Here is a 23,429-nt window from a genome sequence, read left to right on the forward strand (position 1 = left end):
CATATTTAACATCTGAAGACGAACTGTACAAAGAATATATACAACCATCTGTTTTGTTTCAAAAATAATTTATTTGCTGTGTACAAAGCACCTTAAATATGATGTTGCATTACAGAAAATACTTTGAGATAGAATTTTGAAAAGGAGATTTTGTTGTATAAAATGTCAGACGCCTAGCCAGACGTCCCACCTGCATAAACTCATTCAGGCAGATCACCTGGACCCCACGACCCCACGACCCCACCGACGCCAGCGCTGTGACGGACCTGAGCAGCTTCCCGCTGACTAGAGCTATCCAGCTGGTTCGAATAATGTTAGCTAGCAAATGCTGATAAATGAATGAGGCTGTTAATCTCAACCTTAACAGGCGTTTTACTACCATTAACTCCACTACGCGCGGCAGTGAACAGTGTAGCCGAAAAAACAGCCATTACTATAGACAGGAGCACACCTTACTGTATTATGGTGAAGTGCTTTTTATATTTTTGCTTTTTTCATCACACTGCAGGACTCTGCCGTACTGATGGAGAGAGAGGTTGAATTTAAAGACCCGCCCACTCAGAAAAGCGGTACATTTTTTAGCACACTTTGCTTTATCACTGGTTGGTGTTTTATCCCATCAGTTATTGTATGTATTCATTAATTCATGCAAAATTCCACAGCAGCTACAGAGTTAGCACCAGAAAGAGGCACAATATTGTGGTCTGGAGTTCTTTGTCTCATGTTAGCCATATGATAAAATGCAAAATTCTATATTTTTTTTTCCCAGAAAGCATTTTAAATCATTCATATAAATTGCTGCAAGCTACTCAGTTTTTAGTACTAAGACTGTGTGGGATAATTAGCCAGTTAAGCTACAGTAGTTATAACACCTAGCTAGATATGATGTACTGTATTAGATCTCATATTACACATCTGTTAAAGAGAGTGGAGGCTATTGTTAGCTAGCGACAGACTGCCTACAGTATTAAAGCTAAGCCTGTCTGTTCTCAGATATGCAGATTTCATATTATCTTTGCTTGTCCAGGGGTGCCGAAAAAATGGCCGACCCTGCGCTATGACCCCTGCCTACCACCAAGAAGCTGGGATATGCGAAGAATAAAAAATTTCACTGTGCAGTAATGTATATGTGACGATTAAAGTCTGACTTAAAAACAGCTTAAATTTTCATAAAGTGGTTAAAATCCCTAAAAAGTGCCTTTAGTGTCCTCATCAGAATCATGTAGTTATCATCTTATCAACCTACTGCAAAATAAAGAAATTCTGAGGGTTTTATTATAAATGACCAAACATTTAGACATTAGTACAGTATCAGTACAATTATACATCAATCAGCCCCATCACTATGACCAGCTGCCTAATATTGATTTGGTCTCACTCCTTCAGCTAAAACACTGATGCACTGTGTATTCTGTTAACTTTCTATTAGAACCAGCAATAACCTTTTCAGCAATCACATATACATTAGCGCTTCTATTTGATCAGACTACCCAGGCCCGCCTTCACTCATCAATTGCACCAGTAAACCTTGGCCAGCCATGACCCTGTGGCCAATTCACTTTTCATTCCTAGGATCACTTTTGGTACGTCCTGGCCACTGCAGCCTGGGAACATCGCACAAGAGCTGCAGTTTTGAAGTTGCTTTGACCTCTGACCTGGTCCTCTAGCCATCACAATTTGTCAAAGTCACTCAAATCCTTACGCTTTTCCTTTTTTTCTGCTTCCAACACATCAACTTCTAAGACAAATTGTTCACTTGCTGCCTAATATTTCCCACACACTTCCAACTGCTATTGTAACTACTGTGATGGGGACAATGAAGGATGTGATCGGTCAGAGCAACTCCCAAACTGCAGCTCTTTTTTTCCCAGGTTGCAGTTGCCAGGACATTCCGAAAGTGATCCAAGGAAGGAAAACCGGTGAACCAGCAACAGGGTCATGGGTGGCCAAGGCTCACTGATGTAGCAAATGATGGCTCGTTTAGTCCAATCCATCAGAAGACAAGACCTATTGTAACTCAAATTGAGAAAAGCTTAATGCTGGTTTCCATAGAAAGGTATCAGAACACACGGGGCATCACTGTTCACTGCAGTGGCAAAAGGTGGGGCCTACTCAATATTAGGTAACATCAGGAAATGTGTTTCTCTCATTTTATACCATTTTCTTTAACTGGGTGTGTGTTCTTGTCGTCCTGAACAAATTCTTTTTTTTTAATTATAATCTTTTTTAATAATATTAACAATAAAAAACATTTAGAAAATGTCCTTGAAATCAATGTTCACCCTGACATTTTGGGGAACTGTCCCTTTGACAAACTGAATGATGTCATCAGTGACATCACCAAGATAATTTCGTCTTACTTAACCAGAGGTTAAAACAACTGCTGTAAGTAAATTACACGTATTTACACTTATATTTTCTAATTTTCATCAGGTTGTGTTGGTAGTTTGATGTTGTTGAGCTTAACGTGTCCACCCTGTCATAGTGAAATATTAATAAATGTAAAAAAAAAATAAAAATAAATCAGAAATTCTAAATACATGTGATAAACAGCACACAGTCACCTTCAGCACTCATCACACCTCACAGTGCTCATTAAAGGCTAACTTTAGCAAAAAATCTTGCTGTCATCCTGTTATAATCATCATGACAGAGTGGACATGTGTGCATAGTTTTTGCCAGATTTTGGATTGACCATGCATTTCTAACAGCCTAAGGTCTACTTAATAAAGTTAATATGCAGGTACATGGATTTTTTATGTTTATATTCGGAAATGAAAGGCTCAAAGGCACTTTATGACGATCTTGACCCAAAGGATGTTACTCAATAGTGCATTCAGCCACTGTAAAGAGTAACATACAGAAAAAGAAAAAAAAGACTTCATGTGTTCTCTCCATCTGTGCCTCAGATCAGGACTCTCCAGCCAAATGTTTTGAGTCAAGTCTCCATGGACATGAAGGCACAGGAAATCTGGAGACCTGCTGCTGATTTCTGTAAAGCGCTTTATTCGAAACCCCCCTTTTTTTCCTTTCTTGGAGCGGTTCTCGACAAAGCCAAATGCTTCGACCTCTCACTCTCGCTGTTTTACTGCTTTTCAGTGTTCAAATACAAAGGCCTGGTTCTGACCGGTGCGAGTGGAAACAGTCAGAAGGTGGTACGAGAACATCCCTCAGTGTGGGTCTGCTGTTAAACTTGACCTCTTCACGCCCTGAACATGCTTTTCCTCTCGCAAAAAAAATAGAAAGCATGTGCTGTTTGTCGGGTGTTAAAGATAAAATGAAATAAAATTGATAAGCGGCAAAAAAAAGAAAAAGAATGAAAAGGCATGAAATTCCTGTGTATCCTGCACCAGAGATAAGAGCATGCCGCGGGGGGGGGGGGTTGTTTACTGCCTCGTTAATAATGCTAACATGCATCTTAGCATACGCTAACGCGCTGCTGTTATTTAGCAGCTAGTTTATAGACCTGGTTTATATAGACCCCGTATAGGTTTTTCCTGGATTGATTAAAGCACAAAAATCAAGGTTTAAGTTAATGTGAATAGAAATTAGCATAAACATCTGAATTCTGATTCGTGAAGAGTGCATATAAATTACTTTTTTAAAAAATCTAAAAAATACAGTAAATTTATTTCATATTTTTGGCCATTTCTGGAATTTCCTAATCTATCTATCTATCTGTTAAGAAACTTTCAGGACAACTCCAGTTGCTAACTCCAAGAGTTAGAGACACGCCACACTACATTCCTTAGCAGGAAATTTAAGCCGCTTGTTATGAGCATCCAAGATATGATAAATGTGATGCTAGGGTAATTAGCTGGATGACATCTTCTATGCGAATGTGATTAATGTCCGTGTGAATAACAGTAAGCTTTAAGTGAATGTGGAATTATGAAGCAGAGCATTAGTGAGACAGGAAGGAGTATTTTGGTGAGTATTATTAAAGGTTTTTGTTTGTATATAGACAAAAGAGTGCAGATATCCAAGTGTGAGGGGTTCGTTCTCGGCTCCTCCTGCTTATGGTTTCAATTAGAAAAAGGCGAAGATCCAGGAGCTAAAATAACAATAATCCGTCACGGCTAATTCCTTTAGAGCATTTCTATCATTTTACCATAGTGCTTTGAGGCGAATGACATTTCAGAGAGGAAGTTAAAGTGGTTTCTGAGATAAATGAGGCTGAGGTTAATGGACTTTCTGCACACGCTGTAAATGATTTAGCAAATTTAGCCTTAAGAGAAAAAAAATTGTACATATTTATAAAAAAAAAAAAATTCACGCCGCTCAGACTTGCATCATCTACACTCTCATATCACCGACGGTAATCAGTCACATGACTTCCATCATCCAGACTCTTACATCATCAATAATAATCAGAGTCACATGACCTCCATCCTCTACACTCGACACTGTATACCTCTCCTTAGATGATTCTCTATACAACGTTCACTTCAGTTTATCGTTTTTCTCCTGGTTGGACCTCCTCGTCCTCCGTTTCCGTGTAGTCCGCCTCTATCAGGTCGGCATGGACACGCCGGGGTGGGGCGTTTCCGTGTCCGATGTCCAACACCTGCAGCTTGGACAGGTGAGAGAAGGAGTCCTCGGCCACGGAGAGAGCGGAGAGACGGTTGAACCTGAGAGAGAGAGAGAGAGAGAGAGAGAGAGAGAGATTATAACAGACGAAGATAGAGACAGAGAGGATAGAGGAGGTAAAAGAAGATGAGACGAAAGATGGAATGTGAGGGAGATTAGGGAATAGACAGTGGGAGGGAGACAGAAATTAGAAAGAGGTGAAGAGAAGAATAGTGACAGAGAAGGAGGGAAGGAGACAGACAGAGAGACAGACAGTGAGAGAGAGAGAGAGAGAGGGAGAGAGAGAGAGAGAGATGAATGAAGCTGAACTGCAGCTGTTGGTTTTGTCTTTACACACACCTTTAACATCCTATTAAAACTAAGCAGCTGTTTCTATTAAACTAAACACACACACACACACACACACACACACACACACACAAAGTTATTATTATATATTTCTGAGTCACTGAAAAAGCAGCTTCCTTATGGCAGCAAACACAGTAATAAAGAACACCCCTCCACACACACACACACACACACACAGTCTCTCTCTCTCTCTCTTTTATCTGAAGAGAAAATAATAGGAAGAGATAAAAACTGATCAAACTATTGCACTGCGGTGGTGTGTGTGTGTGTGTGTGTGTGTGTGTGTGTGTGTGTGTGTGTGTGTGTGTGTGTGTAAAAAGCCACATACTGTACTTACACAGCTATTTGTCAGTAGTCCCACATGAATATAAAAAACATGGGGGATCGTATTCAGAGTCGGAAAACCACTAAAATCAAACACTGCATAAAACATCGCCAAGTGAAGCCCTGAAGATTTTAATATTACAGAATTAATAAGAAGTGAATAATTCACAATCTGACCTTTTTAACTGAAACATATTTTCTTAAACATTTCATACTGATTTCCCTAATTTTCTTTTGATTGTGTAAAGCTGCTTTGCGACAATGACTATTGTTAGAAACACTATACAAATTAAATTAAATTAAATTTACATAAAGATAACTGCTCTGATTAATGCTTAATATCTGATTCTGTTTTGTTTATTAATTATTTACAATCTTATCATTATGATAATAATTTAAAAAACACCACATGGCTAACATCATTTCCTCTTAGCTTATCAGATAGTTCTGCAATGTTTTGATTTTGAAAAAAATGTAAAGAATAACATGAAATAAGCAGTGTGATGAATTCTTTGTCTTTTTCTTTTTTTTTTTAGAAGGATATAACATGCAAGGTCGAAATTTGTCCCGTTTTATGTTAAAAGTAGGAAAAATAATAGCCAGTATCTCTCAAACTCTCACTCTCTCTTACAGACACATGCACACAGACACACACACACACACACATGCAGATGTTTATTGTAGTGTGTAAGGCTGCTGAGTGAAAAAGAGTTAAACAAATCATTATAGCAAAGTGCCAAAACACAAATGATTGTGTGTGTGTGTGTGTGTGTGTGTGTGTGTGTGTGTGTGTGTGTGTGTGTGTGTGTGAGATTTAAAAAAATATGTAAAGTGAGACAAAATGTCTAGGGTTATCTTAACATGTTTATACAATGTGTTTAAGTGTATACCCTGTGTTTCAGTGAAAGTGACAATGTCCCCGCAGTCTTCAATACAAAGGATTCACAGCGAATGATCCCACAATGGTAACACAGTAATTGATGTCCTCACAATGCTAGAACAATATCTGAGGTCCCCCTAATGATGGCACACTGAGTGAGGTCCTCACAATGATGGCCCAGTGTGTGAGGTCCTCACAATGAAGATACAGTGTGTAAGGTCGCCACAATGATGGTCCAGTGAATGAGGTTCTCACAGTGATGGCCCAGTGTGTGAGGTTCTCACAATGATTGCACAGTAATTAAAGTTCGAACAATAATTGCACAGTAATTGAAGGTTCTCACAATGATAGTACAGTGTGTAAGGTCGCCACAATGATGGTCCAGTGAATGAGGTTCTCACAGTGATGGCCCAGTGTGTGAGGTTCTCACAATGATTGCACAGTAATTAAAGTTCGAACAATAATTGCACAGTAATTGAAGGTTCTCACAATGATAGTACAGTGTGTAAGGTCTTTACAATGAAGGCAGAGTGTGTAAGGTTCTCACAATAATTTACACAGTGTGTAAGGTCCTCACAATGATTGCACAGTGATTAAGGTCCCTACAATGACGACACAATGTGTGAGGCCTTCACAGTGATTGCACCGTGATTGAGGTTCTCACAATGATTGTGCAGTGTGTAAGGTCCTTACAATGATGGCCCAGTAATTCAGGTTCTTACAGTGATTGCACATTACTTAAGGTTGTCACAATGATTGCACAGTGTGTAAAATGCTCACAATGATTGCACAGTGTGTAAGGTGCTCACAATGATTGCACCGTGATTGAGGTCCCCACAAGGACGGCCCTCTGTGTGAGGTCCATACAATGATGGCCCAATGTGTAAGGTCCTCACAATGACTGCACAGTGATTGATGCTCTCACAATGACTGCACAGGATGTGGTTCCACAATCAGATGGTACACTGTTAAATTTCCTAGGTTTTTGCCCAGTATTATTCAGTTATAATAATTATGATTATATGATCTGTGCAATTATTGTGAGGACCTCACACACTCTGCAATCATTGTGAAAACCCGAATTACTGGGCCATCAACTAAGGACTTTATACACTGCCTTATCATTGTGGGGACCTCAGACACTGTGCTATCATTGTGAGGAACTTATTTCATATAAAGACAGTATGTGCAGCTATAGACAGGCGCTAAAAGCTGCTAGGGCCGAGCACCTCAGCCAACTGAAAGCAAGAAGCCAAAACAATCTCAGGTTCTTATTTAGTACAGTGGCTCGCCTATCAAAATCTATGATGCCTGCAGAGAGTATACCATCACAGTTTAGAGGTGGACTTCCAGAAAATAATGGAAGTTCAACCTCTAACAGTATCTCATGATCCAGCCCAGTCTAAAGCTTCACATTTAGATTGTCAGTGCTTTACAGGTATAGAACAGGAAGAACTAAGATCTAAATTGGGAACTGTCCGGTGTAATGCCAGCGAAATATGGGGTCCCACAAGGGTCAGTTTTAAGATTTCTGCTGTTCTCAATATACATGCTTCCCCTGGGTAACATCATTAAAAGACATGGGATTAGTTTCCATTGTCATGCTGATGATACCCAGTTATACATCTCAACAAAACCAGATAAAATACCCAAGTTCCTAAGTCCAGGATATAAAGGATTGAATGACTGATAACTTTCTTTTACTGAATTCAGGTAACACAGAGATATTACTTATTGGCCCAAAAACCAGCACACAACAGCTCTCACAATTCAGCCTGCATTTAGAAGGATGTACTGTTACTACCAGCTCAACAGTGAAAGACCTGTAATATTAGACAGTAACTTGTCCTTTAAAAATCATATTTCTAATATCACAAAAACAGCCTTTTTCCACCTTATAAATATTGCCAAGCTTAGGAACATTTTATCCGTATCTGATGCAGAAAAGCTAGTTCATGCATTCATGACCTCCAGACTGGACTATTGTAATGCATTACTAGGTGGTTGTCCTGCATCCTCAATAAACAAGCTTCAGTTAGTTCAAAATGCAGCCGCCAGGGTTCTCACTAGATCCAGAAAATATGATCATATAACCCCAATATTATCATCCCTGCACTGGCTACCTGTTTAGTTTAGAATCAATTACAAAATAGTATTACTCACATACAAGGCTTTAAATGGTTTAGCTCCCACATACCTAACCAGTCTTCTGATACGCTACAATTCTCTGGACTTCTGGTAGTTCCCAGAATATCAAAATCTACAAAAGGGGGTAGAGCTTTTTTATATTTAGCTCCAAAGCTTTGGAATAGCTTTCCAGACAGTGTTGGGGGGCAGACACAGTTTCCCAGTTTAAAAGTAGAGTCAAGACGCATCTCTTTAATCTGGCATACGCGTAACTCATCCCATAACCTGCTACTCCAGTAAATCTATCCTGAATGGCAGCCAGGCTAATTCTTTCCAAACGTTCTTTATTTTTCTACCCATCCTGAGGCATCTGGAGAAGGAGCTTCAGTAGACAAAGGCCAACCCTGCGAGTATCCTAAGGCATCCAGAGAAGGACCAGCTCCAGCTGGATGGTTTGGAGCTACACATCCTGCCCCTAAGCTCCCAGTGATCCAGACCCCATCTGCTCTCTGCACCTGCTGACTCGTCCCTGTGCTGAACTGGACTTCATGTTAATTTACAGTACATAACTTCTGTTATATTGAACTTTCAGCTGTATGACACACATGATGTTATATAATTTCTATCCGTTATCACCCAGATGAGGATGGGTTCCCTGTTGAGTCTGGTTCCTCTCAAGGTTTCTTTCTATTGCCATCTCAGGAGGTTTTTCCTTGCCACTGTTGCCTTTACCCTTGGCTTGCTCATCAGAGACAATCTCATTATTATCTAGACAAATTTTTCTCACACATACACAATTCTATAAATTTTCTTTTCAAATTTTCCATTGTTAAAAGTGCTATATAAGTGTGTGTGTGTGTGTGTGTGTGTGTGTGTAAAAGAGAAGGAAAGAGAGATATTCTGACCTTAGAAAGATGCTCTTGATGTTAGGGGTACTGATGAAGTCTGTAGCAGAGATGGTGCTGATCCTGTTGTTCTGTAGATGTAGGAACTCCAGAGACTCAGGAAGATCAGCAGGAACATGAGACAGCAGATTGCTTGACAAATCAAGCGTCTAACATACGCACACACACACACACACACACACACACATACACACACATACACACACAGTAACAAATCAAAAGCTCTAACAGTAGTACAACCGGAAAAGTTCATTTAATTGCACTCTTTCTAATGCCTTGTTTTCATAGTAACAGCTTATTTACAGGAATGAGTGCAGCACACACTACAAAACCAGATTAAACTATTGTTGATTTGGTGAAATGTTCTGTACAGGGATGATGAATATTTATGGAAGGAGTCTCTAGTGTCAGTGCTTTGTAACAGACAGAAGCAAAAACAGGAACAAGGAGTTTAAACCTTATAGTTTTTCAGTAATATGATAAGCTGCATTTTTTGTCTTAATAAATTCAAAAGAGGAGAGGGAATATCTGATTATAACTGCAGTAAGTCACACTTGCAAAGAGGACTGTTGAACTAGTTTGGTGTTAGCAATGAAACCATGGCAACTTGTAAGGAAGCCTAGTGACCGATCTTAAACAATTTTCAGTGACAGATTACTCTCATCTTGATGTAAGAGTAATGTTGGGTAACTTAAGTTACTTTTGTGAGACAAAAAACTTTCGCAAATACTAGTTGTTTTACAATGAACTTAAAAGACGATTCTCACCGTGAGAGAGCTGAGCGCCTGCCACGCCCCCTGGTAGATAGAGCTCAGTTTGATTTGGTTATTAGCAAGATGCAGTTCTGTCAGCTTGCTCATGCCCATCAGCGCCCCGCCCAGCAGTTCAGCTATCTGATTATCCTTCGCCCGAAGAATGTGAAGGCTCTTCGGAAGCCCGAGTGGCAACACGCTCAGCTTGTTTCCTGACAGATCCAAGACTTCCAGCACTCGTAGTTTCCTGAAGGCATGGCGATGAAGACGTTCGCTCGTCAAGCGGTTGTAGCTCAAGTTGAGCTCCTTGAGAGTGTAAAGCGTGCTGAGATCATCACGTCCGATCTCGATGATAAAATTTCGCATCAGCACGAGAGTGTGGGCGCGGCGCGGCAGGCCCAGAGGGACTCGCTCCAGCAGGTTGTGGTGCAGGTGAAGCGTGTGGAGGCGTTTGAGACCCCGGAAGGCATCACGGTGGATGTGGCGAGCACGAAGCCGGTTGTGGTGAAGCAGCAGGTACTGAAGATCCTTCACAGCACTGAGGGAATCGATCCTGACAGACGTGATGTAATTTTTCTCCAGATGGAGCAGCATCAGGGTTCGAGGAAGACCTAGGGGTACTGCAGTCAGATTGTTATTGGACAGGTCCAGGTACTCCAGTTTGCTCAGATGACTGAAAGAGAGAATCATGTACAAGAAATTTCCGTTTGGTAGTCTGGCGATATCGCAAGTGATACCACAAAAGAAAACAAAAAAAAAAATTGTTTTCTAAATGTTAAAATTTGTACACTTCACTCTTAGATTTTTTTTATCTTTCAGAGCAACATCCTGCTTTTTAGATGTTATAACATTTATTAAATTTTAAGGTTGTAGTAGCATTTCAAAGTAAAACAAAATTAGAAATTTATAGTGTTTACTTAGTTTACTTCGAAACTCTGGAGTACACTATTTCTTTTCTATTATTTTAGACAAAAAGACAACACATGCAAAGCAAAAGCAACGCAAAAAAAAACGAGTTCGAGAAAATGTTCAAGGACCACTTTTAAAAAGTGGAATAAAACCATATTGCGAGCGCAATGATGTGTTTACAGGTTTTAAAACAACTAGGGGGAAAAACAGATTTTCGTCAGCAATTCAACCATGATTACATGTTCGTCACAACCGAGTTTCTTTCAAAATGCCTGATGTGCTTCCTTCAGTGAAAAAGAAAAATGAAGAAGGTTATCATCTGAATTTCTAACAGTCACTTTACTAGTGCAACAAAAATTCATAAATATTGCTAAGAAAACCCATGCTGCTTTTTCAGTCTGTAAAAGTCTGTATTTTTATTTTAAATAGTGTTGAGTGCTTCTTTATGAGTTCTTGTTTATGCAGTATAGGAAATAAAGCAACAAACAAGAACAGGGAGAAAACAAGAATACAAGAGAAGGTTCCTCAAATAAAACTGTGTAAATGGAAGCATGAAGTGGGAAAAAAGCCTGGATGTGAAAAGTGAAAGAGAGTGAGAGATCTGAAGAGGTATAGACAGAACATGAGAGACATTGTTCATGATGGGAAGCTGAAGAGGGTTCACTAGCAGTAGGAGTCTTTTGAAGAAAGATAAGTTATTATCTTCCATTTGATACTAAATAAGACCTGAAAGTGGTGTTGTCCATGCCGCTGTTGCTCAGTAGGTTGTTCTGCAAGTAGAGTTCTCTTAGATAAGGCAGGTTCTCGAACGCACCTGAAGGAATCTTCTCCAGTTTGTTATTCTACATAAAGAGAGACATAGGAGAAAGACAAGACTTGATAGTCTGTACTGGCTGTGATTACATCCTACAGCAGGATTAATAATAAGCATGAATCCCACACTTACAACAGTTTGAAAGCATCAACTTGATGTTTATTAATATTACATAATAGTGCGGAACAGCAACAAATTACCACCTTTAACGCAAATATATACATACTGTAGTACTGTGCAAAAGTCTTCAGCCTCTCATTTGTTCATATTTATGTTTTTTTATATACTTACTTATAGTTCTTGATACAAGACTTTCTTGTATTTTAATGTAGCCCTGAGGAGCTCTTCAAGCTTCCTGAAGGACTTTTTGTCCCCCATTTTTAGTCCAGTCCCCATACCTGAGCAGTTACTAAGGAACGTGATTTGTTCGTTAAGCCACACAGTGACCTATGAATTATTCCAGCATAAAAAAAATCCAACTTAAGTTATGACCCAGTGAGAAACAGATTCAGGTGGTGACAAATGATCAGGGCGGTGATTACTATACTGCTGATGCTAAATTTTAAATGGTTGGAACAGACGAGAGGGGAAATAAGGTCGCTGCTGAGGTTGTTACATACAGTAAACAAACAGTTTTTAAATTGTATCTTTCGGCACTTTGTAGCTAACATTTGTTCCAATGTCTTTAATTGAATCTACATTATTTATTTGAATATAATATGACTACATGAGCAGTCAGCATGGTGGCATTGTGGTAACCTTGCACCTCCAGGGTCGAGGGTTCGATTCCTGTCTCGAGTCTGTGTACGTGGAGTTTGCATGTTCTACCCGAGGTTGGTACTCTGTTTTTACAATCCAAAGACATGCAGATAAGGTTAGTTGGCATTTCCAAAATTGCCTGGTGTGTGTGCACCCTGCAATGATTGTCACCCTGTCCAGGATGTATCCTGCTTTCTCTCCAAAGTCCAGGATAGGCTCCAGGCCCCAGTGACTCAGTTTTGTAGCGTTTTGTACATTGGTCAGAACTCGCTCTTTTAATAATATCTTCACATTTCATACATTGGAGGACCCTAAACTAGTCTCGAGAATTTTTTTTGTCTGTATGTTTGTCCAGCCAGATTTTGTCACAGCATCACAAAACTGGTTGATCAGAATATAGTGAAACTTTGCCAGTCCTTAGATATTTGCTTAAAGTTACACCATCTAAAATTTAATTCAAAAGGTTGAGTAGAAGTAATGTTATGAGAAGTTTTGTGCTAGATTTTAAAGGGCAAGTTTTGGCAGCAAAAGCCCGACACAGTATGGCCCAAAAAAACTGGACCTTTAAACCCTAATATAAGATAAAACATGGGTTGTTAGAGCAAACATATCCATAGCAGTCCAGAGTAAAGGCAAGTAAAATACCCAAAATAAAAAGCCCAGTTTCATGCTCTTAAATGCCGCCTGGCACAAATTGCCCTGACCTTGTTTAAAGGCAGCTCTGTGAAGGCAGCGGGTGAGGGTAGTACTACATGATGTTTACTGCACACTTGAACAGACGCCATTTTGTCTCAGAGCTGTATTGGATTGTGTTTTATTGAGGGTTTTTCCCGAATTTAGGATTATTCACCATCAGGACAGCTTTAAAGGACAGACATTCTCTATCATCGTGCTTACGGGCTGATTCACTGAAACCAGGCTGACTCATTTCTTCTGCACCCCCAAATGCACACATACAATATACCGGACTTTAGACATTTTATGCATTTACTTACACACTGTATACAATATTGTATATAATTTTAAATATAGGTATCTGGTGCACTGCAGTATCTATTTTTTGTACAACAAACATAAGCATCTAGGAATATTTATAGATCCGCGCTCTATTCCTATCTGAGGAAATTCTGAAAACTCTAATCGGTAATTGTATAACACCAAACTTTTATTATCTATGAGTTTACGTACCTGTCATTGATGGGTAAATGGTTTGTATAAATACTTTAAAAAATTAAAGCTAAAAATAAGCTGATCAGCGGTATTTATCAGCTGTAATCAGGTTGAAGCCCACGTCTGTCTGCCTTTCTAAATGGCAGAACTCTCTATCTTATTAATAGAAAGAAATCACATTCTGTAAGGTTGAGTATGTTTACGCTAAGTACTTCTTTTGTCGTCAGACAAATACACTACCTGTTCGGTAATCAGAGAATGAATACCAGATAAGAAATAAAAAAGTAGATCAGATAAAGAGGCTTTGTCTTAAAACTACTCCAGCACGTTAAAATTTACTTATACCACTTCAACGCTGTTATTTTAGCCAAAGTGAAAATATGAACTAATCCAAGTAAAAATATTTTGTTTAGCCTTATTTTTTCCCCCCAATTTTTATTTTAATTTAGTCGTGTCCAATTCCTCCCCCTCACTAAGGGGCTCCCACATTAAGCTACTACTACCACTCAGTCGGGAGGGCCGAAGATTATCACGTGTTTCCTCCGAACCATGTGACGCCAGCCGACAGCATCTTTTCGAACCGCTTGCTCACGCACCATTGGGGAAGAAGTAACACACTCGAAGGACAGTTCTATCCGCTCCCTCTGCTTGGGTGAGCTCACGGATGCCCTGATTGCTCTCTAGGTCACAGACTGCGAGAGATTACGGTATCACCTGGGAATCAAACTTGCGACCTGCAGATGATAGGGCGAGCACTTTACAACTGCGCCACTTGGAGGCCTCACTTTAACTTTTCAGGTGTTTGTTTACATCGAGCAAATCGCGCATTAGTAGCTTATTTTGAAGTTTATTATAAAATCCACCACATAACTGTTCATAACATCGCTTTTAATCAACATTCTGATGTCACTTATGGTACAGGTTTAAACTTCAGGCAGATATCTAAGTATTGCAAAAGATGCAGTAAATTTTGTCAACACAGTTTTGCGTGATGCTGTGACAGAATCTGGCTGCACAGACAAGTGCTGGGCTGCAGGTACCTCAGAGGAGGGACATTCCAAACATCACCATTCTTGATAGTAGCTGTCATGATTATAGTGAGAGCTGTGTAGAGATACTTCAAGTATCAGATATTTTAGCAGAGATTTGGCAATTTGAGAGAAAAGCTTAAGTACAGCAGCTTCAGTTTTGATACTTCCTTTAGATGAGGGTACTAGTAGCAAAACTTTGCTATTCTTACAAACTCATGTAGGGATCATGGAGGGATCTCATGACACAATCGTCCTGGGACTGCCCTGGCTAAATCGCCACAACCCACAGATTAATTGGGCCAGGAACTCAATTTCGGCCTGGAGCCCATAATGTTCCGTGACCTGCTTACGAGCTGCCACCACACATGCCCCAGCGCCGACCCCTGCAGGCGAACCAACAGACCTCACCCATGTTCCTTCAGAATACCATGACCTCAAGGAGGTCTTCAGTAAATCTCGCGCCACCTCTCTGCCCCCCCCACCACCCATACAGCTGCACCATCGCCCTGCTCCCGGGTACCACACCACCCAAAGGCCGCCGGAACTCTCTGTCACCCAAGGAATGTGAGGCGATGAACCAATACATAACGGTGTCCCTTGCGACAGGGATCATTCGCCCCTCCTCCTCCTCCCCTGCGGGGGCCAAAGAAGATTCTTCTTTGTGGTCAAAAAAGATGGTTCTCTTCATCCATGCATAGATTACAAGGGCCTAAATGACATCACAGTCAAGAATCGCTACCCTTGACCATTAATGGCTACTGCCTTTGAACTACTCCAGGGATCCAAGATATTTAATAAGATGAATGGAAGACGGCCTTCAACACCCCAACAGGACATTATGAGTACCTGGTGGTCCCCTTTGGCCTGACCAATGCCAGTATTCCGGGCCCTTGTTAACGACGTTCTAAGAACCTTCCTCAACTCCTCAGTATTCGTTTACCATCTCCTCTCGGGACCTGCAGGAACACCAACATTTTGTTTAGCAGGTGCTTCAGAGGCTACTGAAGAACAATCTGTTTGTCAAGGCTGGGAAATGCGAGTTCCACATAGTGACCAACACGTTACTCGGGTTTGTTATTGGGCCCAAAGGCATCAATATGGAACGTACCAAGCTCCAAGCCGTCACCAGCCTGGCCCACTCCCACCTCACGACAGGAACTCCAGAGATTCCTGGGCTTTGCCAATTTCTACCGCTGTTTCATCCGAGATTACAGCTCCCCATTAAAGACTCTCACCTTTCACCTCTCCCAAGAACCTCTTTCACTGGGATCTGGAGGCTGAAAGGGTCTTTACCAAATTCAAGCAACGATTTACGTCCGCCCCCATCCTGACCATTCTGGACCCATCATGACAGTTTGTCGTGGAGGATGCCTCCAGCGCCCTGTCCCAGAGAGCCCCATATGATAACAAGTTACATCCCTGCTCCTTTTTTTCACATCGCCTAACCCCCGCGGAAAAAAACTAAGGCATCTGCAATGGTGAGCTCCTGGCCATCAAGTTAGCTCTGGAGAAATGGAGACACTGGTTAGAGGGGACAGAGGTTCCCTTCCTGGTCTGGACTGATCATTAAAACCTTGAATACCTACAGAGCGCCTAGAGGCTTAACTGCCGCTAGGCCAGATGGTCCCTGTTCTTCAGTAGGTTTAACTTCACATCCACACAAATGACACTATTCTGTCTACTACCTTCTTGCTTGCCACCGCAGAACTCGACGTTGAGACCAAGGTTAAGCAAGACCTGACCTGCGTTCCCAGGTCCTGAAGTGGGCCTCCCATGACGCTACTTTATGAAACAAGTTTCTACCCTGGGTAGAGTACGCCCACAACTCCCAGGTCTCATCGTCGATGTGTCGATCCCCTTTCCAGTGCTGCTTAGGGTTTCACCCACCCTTCCCATCTCAGGAGGAAAACATCAACGTTCCATCCGCCCAAGCCTTCATCCAACGCTGCAAAAGGACCTGGCTTCAAGCAAGGAAGACGTTATTGTGTGTCAGCAAAAGATATAAGGAACAAGCAGACCGCAGGCGCTCTCAGGCCCCTAAGTACAGAGTGGGGCAGAGAGTCATGCTCTCCACCCGAGATATTCACCTAAAGACTGTCTTTCGTAATATCTCTCCCCGATACATTGGACCCTATGCCGTCACCAAGATTGTCTATCCATGCGCCGTCAAGCTCCTACTCCCTTCTACTATGTGGCGAGTCAACCCCATGTTTTATGTATCCCAGTTACCCCGTCTCACCTCACGTCCATTAAGTTTTTTTCCCTTTCTCTATCACGTTACCAAGTCCGCTTTGTTTCTCGTTTTTTTGCTTTCAATCTCTCGTCTCAGATTTTTTTTGCCTCTCTCTTTGATCTCCCAGTTTTTGACCTCGCGCTTCTTCTTCTGGTTTTTCGTCTTCTTGTCTACGTTTTCAGATTTAACGTTTCCCCGCTCGTTGATCTCCCGGTTTTTAAATCTCAGCTCTCCCTTTTGACCATGACTTCTGCCTTCTGGTTTTGCGCTGACCTTGTGCACCTCGACCACACCCTCTCCATGCCTGCTTTTAGCTTCTTGCATTTGGATCCATCTCGCTCCGCATCCCCCCCAAGGTCAATCAGCAATCAGCTACATGGTTAACACCTAAATACCTTAACCTCTTGAGGTAAAAGTTTTCCATTAAGTGAATTGTTCACACACAATTTGCTAAGCTTTGTGACTGGTTGACGGGCGCTACCTTTAAATGAAGACGGAAGAGTGCAGTCGGCAGGCCTTTAGGGACATAGCGCAGGAAGTTGCTGGACAAGATTAACACCTCTAAGCTGTTCGAGCCGTTGAACATCCCCTCTGGTAGACCTGTGTCGGTCAGCTTGTTGTTGTGAAGGTACACCGACCTGAAATAAGGCATGGCAGCAAATGTGTGCAGGTGTTTTTACTCTGTGAGTGTTATATGGGAATCATAAAGAGTTTCACCTACTTCAGTCCAGGTTTTTGGCCAAACGTGTAGGAGTAGATTGTTGTAAGCTGGTTTGCAGCAAAGTCGGCACTAATCAGAGTGGGTGGAAGATATCTGGGCGCTTCTGTGAGCTATAAAACAAACTTATATTTAATAAAAACAAATTACTAGCACCTTTCTACAAGACAGCAAGAAGAAGAGAAAGCAAAATTGTCATTAGGAGAAAGAATTGCAGCATTATTTAAGATTTAAATAAGGAGTCTCTAGTGTCAGCAGTTTTGGTAAAGCAAGACTTTCAACATGACAAGCTTTGATCTTGTCTTTCATCTTCTTTGGAAAGAATTCTCAGAAAATTAACAACATGCACAACATGTGGAATACTTTTGAGGTGTAAAATTAATAAAACATTAAACATAGCTTTATCACATCTGAACACTTTCTTTTTCAAATGTTCGGATAAAACTCGAAGACGAAGCTATTGCTAACATTCAGATTCCCCCCCGTAAAAGCTCCCCAGTTGTTCATTTCTGCTCTGACCAAATACCATGCGGATTAAGATGCCTCGCTGGAACACACTGAAGTGTCAGCGTATTAATCCTTTGTTGCTGTCCTGGCATCAGCCAGAAGCTTAGCGTGGGACATCTTACGAGCAAATCTTCTGCTGGCGATGAGGACATGGATCGGGAATTGTTGTCTCCTGACCAACAGAAACACTGAGCTTTATTTCCCATCTGTGACTTTACAAACAATTGCGGGAATGTGATCAGAGCTCTAAACAGACCCTGAGAGGAGGCCGAAACTCAGACTTATTTTGAGGCCATGACCTTAGTTTTCTTTTTAATCTTTCGACTTCAATCGGAGCTCAGGAATGAGTTCCATCAAAAATGTTTACAGTATTTTTTTTTCTAACTTGGGTCAACAGAGAAAAACCGTGAGCTAGTTTTGTTTAGACACTGACTTTAGGTGTTAAGAAATGGCTAGTAATAAGCAAGATCAAAGGCTTGAAAACAAACCACTATGCTAACATTAGTTCAATTCATTTCAACCACTGTAAACATGTGGCTGCTGCATGCATTAGAGAATATAGTTAAATAAACTTTGCTGCATACATTTTTGGCTCAAGAATACTATTTGATTTGTACAAATTTTGTTAATGGTGGTATTTCAGTCTGAGATTGAGCATAGGAGACGATTATCCACAATCCCACAGCGTGAGAGAGAGAAGAATCATTAGCTTAGTTGTGTTCATGTGACACTTGGCAGACAAAGCGCATGTGTACTACTTGTATAGCAAGACCTCGCTCGTTTATTAAGTTAAAATTCATTTGAAAAATCATCTCGTCTTACAGACCGAGGTACTTACGATCCAAGGTTCCACTGTAGTTAAGTAAAAGTACAGATATTTGTAGAAGGGTGTAGTGGTGTAAAAGTAAAACATATACTCTAATAAATTTACTTATGTGAAGTACAAATAGGTTAAATATCTGCTGAAGTACAGTAACAAAGTAAACATACTTCATTAACTCCCATCCCTCTGATTATAAAATATACAAAGATGTGGTGTGTTTTTATTATAGAGAGCATTTATTAACACAGTTACACAATACTGATCTGATCTCACCTTGTTATTCGCCAAGTACAAATAATTGAGCTGCTCCAGAGCTTCAAACCCGTCATCTCCAAGACCTGGAACATGCACACACACAAACACACACACTGAATTTTTATTGGTTTTTATTGGTTTAATGGATGTTGATTAGTTTTCTATAACTGCAGCTCTGACTGTAGTGTCGCTGCAGGTCACAGGTTTATTTATGTCGATGTGCTCGCTATAATGCATTATCGTTTCTATAGCGACGGCTTGTTCACATGAGCTCACAGGTACAACACACAGGAGCTAGCTTGCATCAGACAAGGAAAAACAGTATGAAGTTATTTAATAATAAGTGAAGCATGTAATTGACTTGAGTGTGTTAGCGCTGACCCAGTTCTGTGTTTTATTCCTTATAAAACACCTTTTTTTATGGAGTGAAGCATGTAAAAAACACACCAGCGAGTAAAAATGTTATGGTAGATTTTATCTGCTATTTTTCACTTTAAACCAAGCTTCTCTCTCTTTCTCTCTCTCTCACACACACACACACACACACACGCAAACAAACCCAATTTCACCACAAAATGAATATCATATGAATAAACTTGCAGTGAAAGCGTTCATTCTGCCAAAAATGAAAGACACACAATGCTTTGTAGAATGTAATAATTCAGCCAAAACTTGTAAGGCTTTATAGCTAACACAACACACACACACACACACACACGCTCTCTCTCCCACCCTGTGAGGTGAGCCGATTGTTCTGCAGGTTGAGCATCTCCAGATGAAGCAGCCGAGAAAGCTCCTCCGCACTGATCTCCGAGATCTGATTATTCTGATGCAAAAAAGAAAAAGAGAAATGAAACATCTTAAAATAAGCCTAGATTTTAATGTTGTTTTTGTTTGTTTTATCTTCGAGGTCTTAATGGGAGTAAAAGCACAAGTCCTTGCATGCTTTGTCAAACAGTAGCTTGTCTCTTAGAGAGGTACATAATGAGATTATGGTCATTACATTACAGCGCTTTTATTCTGCAGCATGCCTAAGCATAGCGCTTTCAATAACAAGTTCATTTTAAGTTTCGTTCGAGACATTATTGTTGATAATCTCATCTGCTCAGTATACATTCGAAACATGTTTGTGTGATGTTTCAGGCCTGCTAGAACACTGGTGTTTATAATATTTATAAATGTTTATGTGCACAGAGGCGCATAATGAGATTAAACCATGGTTCATACACGTACTGCACATTAGCACGGTCGTCAGCCCGGTCAGGTAGGGCAGGGTAACGCAGGGTTCAACAGACTGATGGAAACGATGTTTAATTCTGATCTCAACCGCACTCAACCATCAGCTTTGGGACGGAATGGACCAGGAGCCTCATCAACATCCCGACATCACTAACGCCTGAGCTCTCTAAAGCTCCTCTAAAGTCCACGCAGCCACGCCCCCAACATCTAGTGTACACCCTTCCCAGAAAATAAGATAAGATGAGATAAGATAAAGACAAAATACTTTATACCAACAAAGCTGGAAAAAACAAGCGCATATAGCTTTGATGGTCAGGGGTGCACAAACTTTTGGCAATATTATATATGATAAAAGGGTTTAATCAAGACAGTGTGTTTAATAAAGGCCATGAGGAGTGCATGAACACATTAATAACAGCTTGAGAGTGCATGATGTGCATGTGCTCAGTTCTCGCTGAATTTAACTTTTCCCACATGCAACAGGTTTTGTATACGCTCGGCTCACACAGACACACACACACACACACACCTGCAGCGAGAGCTGGCGTGTGCTTTCTGGTAGCTCTTGTGGAAACTCGAATAAATTGACCCCGGCGCAGTCCACCACTTCCTCTGCCAGGCAGGAGCACTGATCCGGGCACACTGCCGCCGCCGCCACCGTTTGGCCCTTGCTGTCTCCCTCTGTTCCTTTATTCTTCTGCCCAGGTTCTTGATCTTCCTGCTGGGGTTCGGGCCTGGCTCCGAGAACGAGAGCCGAACAAAGCAGGAGTGCACACAACACACACCTCCTCCAGATCATCGCTGTACACACTATCCTCTGGGCAAGGAAGAGTCCCACGGTCCAGAATGTGTGTGTGTGTGTGTGTGTCTGTGTGGTCTGGCCAGACCTCAGAACCAGATGAGCCTTTGATGGAGGAACAGATTACACTCTGCTCTACACACCTGCTAGAAACAAAACATTAACAACATTCTTCACAAAAACTATTATTAGTAGTAGTTAAAAGCAATTTTAGACGGAAAATGAGGGAAAATGACGAGGAGGAAGATGAGGGATGAGGAAGGGTTAGCACAAGTCCTTGCATGCTTTGTCAAACAGTAGCTTGTCTCTTAGAGAGGTACATAAGTTCAATGTTTTGCGCATTTTTGTCATTAGCTTGTTTGCTTTAATGCTAGAGACTCTGAGCTTGAGGTGAAGGGTGTGTGTGTGTGTGTGTGTGTGTGTGTTTTACAGTAAGTCCAGGAAATCTGTTTTAAAATTAACCTTTAAGCTCGTTCTTTGGCCGGTTATGAGTTTTATTTTCAGATTTCCTGGAATAAAGTGTTAAAATAAGTGAACCCACTTTCCCAGACCCTGGAATGCCCAGATAAGGAGCTCAAGATTAATATTTGGCCTGAAACAACACACACTCACACACACACACACTCACACATATACTGGATTTTTTTTCATTCCTGCTTGTTTGGTTCTCGATAGCGAGAGTAAGAGCTGGAGTCTGAAACACTGGCATCAGAACAGGACAGGAATCTTTCCTCAAGAGTCACACAGCTGGACGGAAAACATGAAGACGCATTAACTCTGTAGACCTCGCTCTCATCTCGACACCACCGCACATACACACAGGGGTTTCTCTTGTCCTACACACTCTCTGGGAAATGACATGGCTCTTTAAAAAATGATGAGGAGCGTGTGTGTGTGTGTGTGTGTGTGTTTTTGTGGGGGTGTGTGTGTGTCTTTGTGTGTATGTGTGTGAGAGAGTGTGTGTGTGTGTGCGCGTGTGTGTCTTTGTGTGAGAGAGAGAGTGTGTGTGTGTGTGTGTGTGTGTGTGTGTGTGTCTTTGTGTGTATGTGTGTGAGAGTGTGTGTGTGTGTGTGTGTGTGTCTTTGTGTGTATGTGTGTGAGAGTGTGTGTGTGTGTAAAAGCATTAAACATTTAGACCAGATGAAGTTGTTTACAAAGTTTAAAGAGATGGATTGTTACTCAGTGACGCGAGGCTGTGAGTTAGCCTGTTTACTGACACAGAGATGCTAATCTCCACCTCAGCGCGTTTAATGCTAATGTTCGAATAAGTTTACTATACACTTTCACCTGCATTTGATTTACTGTAAGGCTTGTTTGTGAGTTTACCAATAAACTGGATATTGGATATCTATCTATCTATCTATCTATCTATCTATCTATCTATCTATCTATCTGTCTGTCTGTCTGTCTGTCAAGTGAGACAGAGAGACAGACAAATATAGTCTTTCTCTCTCTTTCTTTTGCCATCTGTCTGTTTGTCTCTCTCTCTTTCTGCTTCCATATACGGTACCAATCCAGTATATACCATCAAACCAGTATATACAGACAGACATGTAGACAGACAGACAGACAAATAGATAGATCTTGTCATGCTCCATTTAAAGCTATACTGTAGAACTCTCTCTCTCTCTCTTCCTCTCTATGCCTTGCTCTAGATAGACAGAGCGCTGTCTTTCTCTCTTTCTGTCTTACTCACTCGATAGATAGATCGTAGATAGGTAGATAGACATACATCTCTGTCATGCTTTATTTAAAGATCTTTTACTATCTGTCTGTCTCTCTTTCTCTCATAGGTAGATAGATAGATGCCTACATACATACATATAATACTTTTTGACAGTAAAAGAACAAGGGTGTAAAGCCATTTGAGTATCTGGAGAAATTCCACGTGTTCTGTGTGTCTGGAAAAGTGGAATGGATTCAACAGAGCAACAGATGGGGAGAGAGAGCGAGAGAGAGTGAAAGTGAGTGAGAGAGGGAGGGGGTTAAAAGGGGGAGAATAGATATATAAAAGGAAATATAAAGTTACCTTACCTCTCTGTCTTGCACGACTCAGATTAAGCAAAACTTTTGCACGGCAGATTTTCAGTCCAAACGGCTGAACCTGCAGCTCCACACAGAACTGATCTATCGCTCCAGATGTGCAGATGGAGAGTGGGAGCAAGACAGGAGGAAAGTGCAGAGAGAGAGCGAAAAGTGAGAGAGAGAAAAATAGACAGAGAGAGAGAGAGAGAAAGAGAGAAAGA

General features: G+C 41.1%; 1 protein-coding gene across 1 annotated transcript; it reads right to left on the reverse strand.

Annotated features, from left to right (window-relative positions):
* Positions 1-80: 80 nt before the first annotated feature.
* podn (podocan) lies at positions 81-23,296 on the reverse strand. The gene is made up of 10 exons (XM_053483236.1): positions 23,218-23,296; positions 20,914-21,326; positions 19,878-19,971; positions 19,164-19,228; positions 17,564-17,673; positions 17,324-17,480; positions 11,562-11,677; positions 9,942-10,599; positions 9,175-9,323; positions 81-4,631 (listed from the first exon to the last, which is right to left on the reverse strand). Exons 2-10 carry the CDS (start codon positions 21,181-21,183, stop codon positions 4,454-4,456), a joined length of 1,797 nt encoding a protein of 598 aa, XP_053339211.1. The 5' UTR covers positions 21,184-21,326; positions 23,218-23,296; the 3' UTR covers positions 81-4,453.
* Between the last annotated feature and the right edge of the window lie 133 nt (positions 23,297-23,429).

This window comes from Clarias gariepinus, chromosome 22 (assembly GCF_024256425.1).
Source record: "Clarias gariepinus isolate MV-2021 ecotype Netherlands chromosome 22, CGAR_prim_01v2, whole genome shotgun sequence".
Taxonomy (NCBI): Eukaryota; Metazoa; Chordata; class Actinopteri; order Siluriformes; family Clariidae; genus Clarias; species Clarias gariepinus.

Excerpts from the sequence above, each read along its gene's own strand:
- podn (XM_053483236.1), bottom strand. The coding sequence starts at position 21,183 with ATGATCTGGAGGAGGTGTGTGTTGTGTGCACTCCTGCTTTGTTCGGCT. Across the intron at positions 19,972-20,913 it reads CACGCCAGCTCTCGCTGCAG|AATAATCAGATCTCGGAGAT; the intron begins GTGTGTGTGTGT and ends TTTTTGCATCAG. Across the intron at positions 19,229-19,877 it reads CAATCGGCTCACCTCACAGG|GTCTTGGAGATGACGGGTTT; the intron begins GTGGGAGAGAGA and ends TGCATGTTCCAG.